Source organism: Athene noctua, chromosome 2 (assembly GCF_965140245.1).
Source record: "Athene noctua chromosome 2, bAthNoc1.hap1.1, whole genome shotgun sequence".
Taxonomy (NCBI): Eukaryota; Metazoa; Chordata; class Aves; order Strigiformes; family Strigidae; genus Athene; species Athene noctua.
In genome coordinates, this window is record NC_134038.1 from 149,502,343 (window position 1) to 149,510,399 (window position 8,057).

An 8,057-nucleotide genomic window follows, 5' to 3' on the forward strand; every position below is an offset into this window, starting at 1 on the left:
TCTCCCCTAAATGCAGTGCTGCCATTTTTATTATTTGGCTTCTCGTAACCCCTTTTGTTTGCCAGGCAGGAGAAGAAGAAAAAGAAGCCCTTCAAAGACCCACTATCACTCACCTCAGTCGTTACTCCAGTGCCTCAAGCCTCTCCTCATCACAGAAATCTGTCTCCAACTAAAGGAAACAAAACATGGCTCCCAGGGGCTTCACTAGCACTACCAAAAGATGCAAACAGTTCTTTTAGCTGATTTGTCCAAACACTTAACATTTGAGACTAAAAGCAGTCTCCTGACTGAGCTGGAGCAGCAGGATGGTGGTGTTGAACTTCTGCTACTTTCTCCTGCCCCCTCCTTAGGGGAGTTTACATCTCTGCTGCCCACCAGGAACTGTATGCACGCAGGAACAACAGAGCCCACTAAACACAGTAACAGTGAGACCCTGAAAAGGGATGGGATTCCTCAAACCCATCTGTCAGAACAGCTCTTCCAAAACTCCTTATCAATAGGCTTATCCTTAGACTGCTTTCCTAGCACACTGGATTTTTCAGTCTGTATTTTGGTTAATGGAATGCAAATACATTTCCAAAACCTCACGTATCTTCAGAGACTGCAGAAGTGACTCTCTCACTTAGGTGTCAACTCATCGGTATAACTGAAGAGAAAATGAAGCACATCTATCTATCCTCCATCTGTGGTTGTTGTGAAGTTATGTGTATGTTTGTATTTCTTCCAGCTTTCAGACTGGTCTCCATTGTAACCTTCTTCTACAATCAGCAGACTTCAAGCCAGCCTCTCATTGTTATTGCTCTCATTTTTCCAAAGTGGACAAACATAGATGTGATTGTGTTTCACTGGTGCAGCCAAGTGAATAGAAACAAATCAAAACACCAAAGCAGCGACAGCCTCTTAGCTTTCACTGTTCTGTACCTTGTAAGACCTATGAACTGCAACAGCAAAACTATCTGAAAATGCACCTGAATATTTTTGTGTTCACAGCAGCAAATATCAGTGTTATCATACCTCTAAAAAAAGGCAGAATTTGTATGGCAAAAACATAGCTTTTATCAGACTAAATCCTTACACTCTTTCCTCATTCTGAACGAGCAGAAAGTAATTTAGAGAAATATATTGTATTGAAGATTCACTGGCCTTCCTCAAACATAAAAAAAAAAAATTACCAACTGCCAGGAAGAGAAGGTATGTTAAGTGGTACCAAGGCATCCAGCCTGAAACTGCAGTACCAAGTTTCACTGCTTCTAACAGGATTCCCACACAGAGGATATCCCAACAGTCTCATTGCAAAGCACACTTCCCAATGCTTCTCACAGCTCAGGGGGCAGAGACCTCAGAGATACAACTTTGGCTGGCCAAACAGGAGCAGCATCGAAGTCTGAAGTGTTTAAGAGTTTCACAGATTCTCAAAGCAACAGTATTTGGACGATACTGGGAAAGAAAGGCAAGGAAGACAGTCATACACCACCACCACACCCCCCACACCCCCCCCCCCCCCGAAAAGGTGTGAGAAAGATGAAGAGAACTTCAAGAACATATTCAAATGTACCATATAACTAAACAGATCAGATGGAAACAAAAACAAGATTCAAATAATTCAGGTTATAACCTCAGGCTTTCATGAACTTTCTTCTCTAGAATGAAGAATTCATTCATTACTTTTACCAGCTATTATTGCAAACAAATGCTACTATAACATACCTATAAGGTTCAACCCATACTGTGCTAAGTACATTCAGTAGCTGACAATAAATCCTGTACCATGAAGTACTTCATAAAAAAGCCTGATCATTATTTGGCTTGAGAACCTAAAAAGCCTCACAAGTTTCCTTCTCCTAATAAAGTTGAACAGATGCAACTTAATCTCCAAATTATTACTCCAAGTTTTGACACAGGCCTGAGAGCTGTCAACAGTTGTATCTGACAACAACATATATTTAAAAACTTATCTATAAATACATCCTATAAAATTGTATATGACCACATACAACACAATCTAAGATTTCGTATGATACTTGTACAGGTTCTGCTCAATCAACTTGAATGAGAAACTGATGTGGAAATTTAAAAGACTCAGTATATAACATTTCTGCTATCTTCAGTTGAATTTTTACATATTCTTCCCTAGGAGACTTTTAAAGACAAAAAAAACACCAAAAACATTTAAAGGCTTTATTCTTGTCTTACAAAATCATTCCCAAGAAGAGATTGAAATCTGAACACCAGAAGGATACTTATACTATGTGTTTTCACCAAGAATTCTTCCTGTTGTGACCACCCAGAAGGAGGATCAGAAACACAAAGTGGGTTCTGAGGAGCTGTCAACATTTTAAGTGACAGAAGTAACACATCAGCAGTTACTCAAAGCAAAGAAAATTCCAAAAGACCATCCATCTGAACTGGCTGTCGCAAGCATCACTGGCAAAACCAAGCTATATTCTAACTACAGCGGTAGCTTTGCTGTACTGCTGACAGTTTAGGCAGTAATACTTCTTAAAAACACAGAGAAAAAACTAACTGCGGATCTCAAGGCCAATTCTTCTATGTGCGGTTCTTAACAGAAGATAAGAATATTTACTGTGGGGCTGGGAAAGAGGGGAAGTTCCATTCACTGAGGAACAGAGCGGGAAACTACTGGTCAAAATTCCTAATAACAGTGTTATCACCTTAAAGGAAGCTGGAACTCAGCGTTGTGTTGCAAGAAAGCACTTGAACGTCACATGCAGGTTTGGCCTCTGCATCTGGGAGTGCCGTAAGATCTTATGGAATTTGGGTCTCACTCTGCTTAACGCTCTAAGTCTATTCCAGGCATGCTTGCAGCACAAAGAGATGAACACGTGTATTTCTTTTTTCATGAGACCAAGGCCCCAATTATTCAGTAAACTGAACTCTTCCTGAGATGAGACATAAGGTTATATAGCAGTATTTACTCTGTCATACTTTGATCATAAAGGTCTGAGGTCGGACAGGAACATCAGACCCTCACAGTCAGGAAAGGCTGCTGCTGCTACTACAGTGCCCATTGAAGGAACAGGGAAAATAGCTGATCATACTTTCCAATACATTAACATACAATAGCATAATACTTTTGATATTTTCATTCAAATGGCATATTAACAAGCATAGTATGGATTTAAGTAAGTTACATTAGAGAGTTAATATTTATACATTACTTCAGCATGCAAAGCTGCTCAGTAAAAGTGACAATAGAGTGTAATTCACTAATGGCAAATTAATGACAGTAATTTAACAAATGCAACACCCACGTGTCACTGATTGATGAAGCCAAGCAGTATGTCTAAAAACATACATAGTTGGAGATTCAGTTCAACTTATGGAAGTTATTCTTGTTCTTTTTTATGCTCATTTTCACAGAATTGCTATGCTAATTGTCAAAATTAATTTCAGTAGTTTTCGAGACAAAAAGAAACAATTCAGCTAATTTGCAAGTTACAAAACAAGGGAGGGACTTCAAGCATGCTTATGAGATACAAGATAAATGCCAGATACCACACCTAGACAGGCTTGAGCTAGTTACCATCAGGCCAAAACCAATTTTTTTCACCACACTGATGCTATTGATGTATGATCTCCAGTGGGGCCACTCATTCTAAGTGTCCAGTTATGACAAGGAATGAAAAAAACACAATGCATGCGGCGAAATAAGGATGCCGGCATTCAGTGTGATGTGGTATAATGTATCACTGATATTACAGAATATTTAAATTGCAAAAGAGAGTGACTTTTTAAGTGAGGCCTTCTTCACAAGTGTTGCAGCTTTATGATTAAACAGTTTTTCATCCCTATAAAAAATATGAAGATTTTTAAAAGAGAAAAAGCAAGTGGATTCATTAACAACCTGTGACCACGTAAGGACAGTGTATTTTGAAACTTGCCACTCAAACGCCTAACACACATTTCAGCCTATATTCTCTTTAATATGCCAATTTCAGAGATTTGCAAAAGACAAAATACAGTGTAGTAAAGCCACTAATAGATTATTGCGTGCCACAGGAAAGTACGATCAAATTCAGTTATTCTGAAGAGACCTTCCTGCAACTGAAAAAAGAGTTTCCTAGGTTATTGATCCTCATCACTGCATTTACATTTAATCCAGTCCCTCCTGGCAGCAAGTCAGGTTGCAAGACAATGTTTAGGCAAGGAGGGGGGAAAAAAAAGTTTTACCTCTGAGCAACAACTGGCTACATATTTTACTGATTCCCTTGTGCTTAGCACGAACTGCACAAGACTCCGTGGTGGGGTACACTTTCAACACCAAGAGAAATGCACATATCTTCTTCCCCCACAAGTCACTAAGAGAAACACATGCATCTTCTTCCCCCACAAGCTACCGTGGTGGTATAATGAGCATCCCTGCAACAAAGCAATCCTATTGAGCGGTTTGGTACTCTGAGAATAGTTATGTTTTCTTTCTGAAGGGCCAATATTCCTTTATTATAAAAAGGTTTGACAGCTTTCTGTTAATGTTCAAGCACTGCACTGGAAGGAGGCAGTTTTAGAAGTGGAAGTAACAGCAGCTATGCTGTCTTCAGGTCAACACATTGGTGGCAAGCCAAGTGACGGAAACCTTGCGCACCCTGCGAGGGTCGGACTGAAGAAACTCTGCTTTGGCTAAAACCAGGCTGCATTACCGAAAATAAGAAACCCAAGCCCGCTACAAGTAGTATGGATTAACTAGAATACAGAAACATAGGAATTTTACATTAGCCGCCTCCTTCCTAAAAGGAATCGTTTGGGGAAGTTGGTTAGTATTTAGACAGGTTATAATACACATGTATATTAGAATTACAAAGATAATTAATCCACCAAAAAAGTCACCTTGCACCTTAATGTTTGACTTACTCGGCCGACGACCTTTAGAATAAGCAGTACCGAAGGCAGTCAGCAACTCTGACAGCGGTTGGCAGCTTACGGGCAGATTTTTAAGGTAAAGAACGCAGGCAGTAAAATGCAAGTCCTACACCAGCCCTATTCATCTCAGTATCACGGGAGAGACAATAGACGATGACAACTTGCTCCACGTTTAATATGTCTCTTAAAGGGCCTCAGCTTCTCAGTTAAGTCAGAGTTCAGCTGAGTGTTTCTCCTGCCTCCAGAGCACATGCGGCCGTCCTCAAGGCTGTAGGGTGCCGGCGCTGCAAGGCTGCGCCTCCGCGGCACAGCCAGCTATCCGGCTCGGCTCGGCTCTTGGGGGGGAAACACGCAAAGAAACTTACTTTAACTTCTCTTTTTTCTTAATCGACTTTCAGACCCGAGAACTCGGAAAGAGGAACAAGCAACAGCCACGTGTTAATCAGTACTTAAAGAGGGGTTTGGTGCCATTTTAGAATAAACTGCGGAGACACATGATCCAATTAAATTCTAATTATGTAAGTAGCAGGCAAGAGTATTTACACAGGCACTGATTACAGCTATTACAGTCTAAAGTCGCGGCCGGAGAGGCTCCGCTTCCTCTTCGCCGTCCCGAGCGCACCGCCGCGGGGTTCGTTTCATTTTTAACCTCCCCCCTTCGCAGCTCTCGTGACAAACAATGGGAGACGCTCCCCCGAAAAGCCCGTCTCCAAGCCGTGCCACCCCCACCCCTCCGGCCGGCTCAAGCCTGGCAGAGCCGCCGCTCTCCCCCAAGCCACGACTCATTTGCCCGTCCCGCCTCGGGGCCGGGGAAGGTCCCCACGCTCCCCCGCCCCCCCGATGCCCAGCCCGGCCGAGCCCCCAGCCCCGCCGCGGCGGGAGAGGCGGCTCAGCGCCCCCGGCCCTTACCTCCGAACAGGTGCGGCGAGAGGTGAGCGGGCAGCGAGCCGATCACCAGCCGGGGCCCGCCGGAGGAGCCCCCGCCGCCGCCGCCCCCCGCCGGCCGCTCCCGGCCGCCCTCCTCCGGGGTGCTGCTGACCGAGTCCTGCGAGCCGTAGGGGCCGCTGCTGTGGGGGATGTTGAAGGCGGACTGCGCGGCCCGGGCCCCGGAGGCGGTGGCCCCCCCTAAGGACCTGCTCCGGGTTGCCGACCCCGCGGCCGCCGCCGCTCCGCCGCCCGCCGTCGCGCCTCCGGGAGCGGCGTGAGGAGGCGCCGCCGCCAGGTGCGCGTACCGCCCGCCAGCGCCGGCCGAGCGCCCGCCGGTCCCGTTAGCGCCGCCGCTGCTGCTGCTGCTGGAGGAAGGTAAATCCCCGCCCGAGTACGCCCGGGTGCGGCCATTGGCGGCGGTGGGGCTACTCTGCTTCGCGCCCATGGTCCCGCCGCCGCCTCCTCCTGGCGCTGCCCGGTGCCCTTCGCCGTCGCCTTCCCCGCGGCGCCCGGGGCTGGTGGTGGGAGTCCGGCCGCGGCGGGGGCGATCCGAGGGGCGAGTCGCGCCGGGGAGCGGGGGGGTAGGGGGGGGAGGGCGCGCCGGGGGAGGGGAACGGGTCGCTCGGTGGGTCGGTGCCGAGAGGGGAGAAGCCGCCCGCCGGGATCCGGCTCAGCTGGCGGCCCCGGGGCGGCCGCTGCTGGCGGGTCTGGGGCGCCACCATGAGCTGCTCGGGACGGTGCTGGCTCCCGCCGCGCGGCCGCTCGGCCCCGCCACCGCTGCTGCTGCTGCGCCCGCCGCCGCCGCCGGCACCGCCGCCGCCATCCTCCTCCTCCTCCTCCGCCGAGCCCTGTGGGGGGCAACGGCGGCAGCAGCGCCGCCGAGGCCGCTCGGTCGCCCGCGGCGCGCCGTGCCTGTGCCGGGGGAGGCGGGAGGGGGCGGTCACCCCGGCGCAGCCGCTCCTCTACCGTGTCGCCATACTGGGGGCGGCACCAGCGGGCGGGATGGGGAGCGGTTACGGCGGTAGGAGCCGCCGCCTCTCCTTCCTTCTCCCCCCCACCCCCCCGCCCGGCGAGGGACCGGCCCCCGGCGGCGCGACGGCCCAGGCCCGACGCCTCGCCTGGCCTCGCTCCGCCGCCTGCCCCTCTCCTCCCGCAAGGTGCGGGGCGGCGCCGGGCGAGGCCGCCCCGGGGCCGCTCCCCTCGGAAGGGCGATCCCCGAGACCGGTCTGAGGCGGGAACCCGCCAGGACACGCAGACGCGCAGACAGACGCACACCCCGAGCGGGGCGGGATGAACGCCGCGGGGTGCTGGAGCGGCCGCCCCGACGGGGAAGGAGGAAAAAGCCAAAGTGCCGCCGGCGGCTGCGGGTCGGGCGCGGCGGCGGCCGCGCCGCCTCCCCCCCCTTCCCGCCGGGGCCGCGCTCGGTGTCGAGCCCCGCAGGTGAAGGGCGGCCGGTGCCTCCTGCCGCGCCGCTTCCCGGTGCGCCGCGGCAGCTGGGCCGAGCGGCCGGGTGCCCGGGCCCCGGCTGAGCGGCGAAGGGCCCGGCCCGCCGCTCCCCGAGCCTGGGCTTGGCGGGGTAAGGGGCCGCTTTCCCGGGTGGGGGCCTCCCAGCGCGGGCGGCTTGCGGGGAGAAGCTGGAATGCGAAGGGTGGAAATCTCCTACATCTTTGTTTCACAGGCGGTAAGGAAAATCCTGTAGACCTCAGGCTCTAACTCTGAAGAAAAACTCCCGTTATTGTTGATGAGATTGACTAACAGCCAGAAGGGTTGGCCCTGTGAATTACACCGATGTGGATAACGGGCTCGGTTTGCTCATGGCAAAACCATCAGAGACATAAAATTAGTTTGCTCTTTAAGGGTACGTGATCTTGGATGTCATGTACGTTGCATTTGTATGAACGTGATTCCTACAATCGGTCATCCAAGGTAAACTGTTTGTTTTTACGGGTTACCATCTGCTCTAAAATAAAGTACGTGACCGTGAAGCAGCGCTGTGCACCGTCGCGGGACTCTGTCACACCATCTAGGGAGGGATTCCAACTACGTTCATGCCTGTGTTGCAATGGCATAGTACCCAGGCTAGTTTACAATTAATACAATAAACCAGGTCAAAATCTTAACACCCAAAGTGTTGTGTAACCTACCGTACATGTTATGTGCATGTAATTATTACATGTACATTACTATATGTATTATGTATATATAATGTACAAGTGTAACATACATAAGATGTACACGTATGGTGTCTCTGC

The 8,057-nt window shown here is 50.0% G+C and overlaps 1 protein-coding gene across 1 annotated transcript in view; it reads right to left on the minus strand.

The window, feature by feature from the left end:
* The window catches only part of ZNRF2 (zinc and ring finger 2), a 60,748-nt gene extending 54,037 nt beyond the window's left edge, over positions 1-6,711 (minus strand). Inside the window, exon 1 of the mRNA XM_074900614.1 lies at positions 5,788-6,711. Coding sequence (XP_074756715.1) covers positions 5,788-6,250 — 463 coding nt within the window. The 5' untranslated portion in view covers positions 6,251-6,711. The remainder of the gene's footprint in view (positions 1-5,787) is intronic.
* Between the last annotated feature and the right edge of the window lie 1,346 nt (positions 6,712-8,057).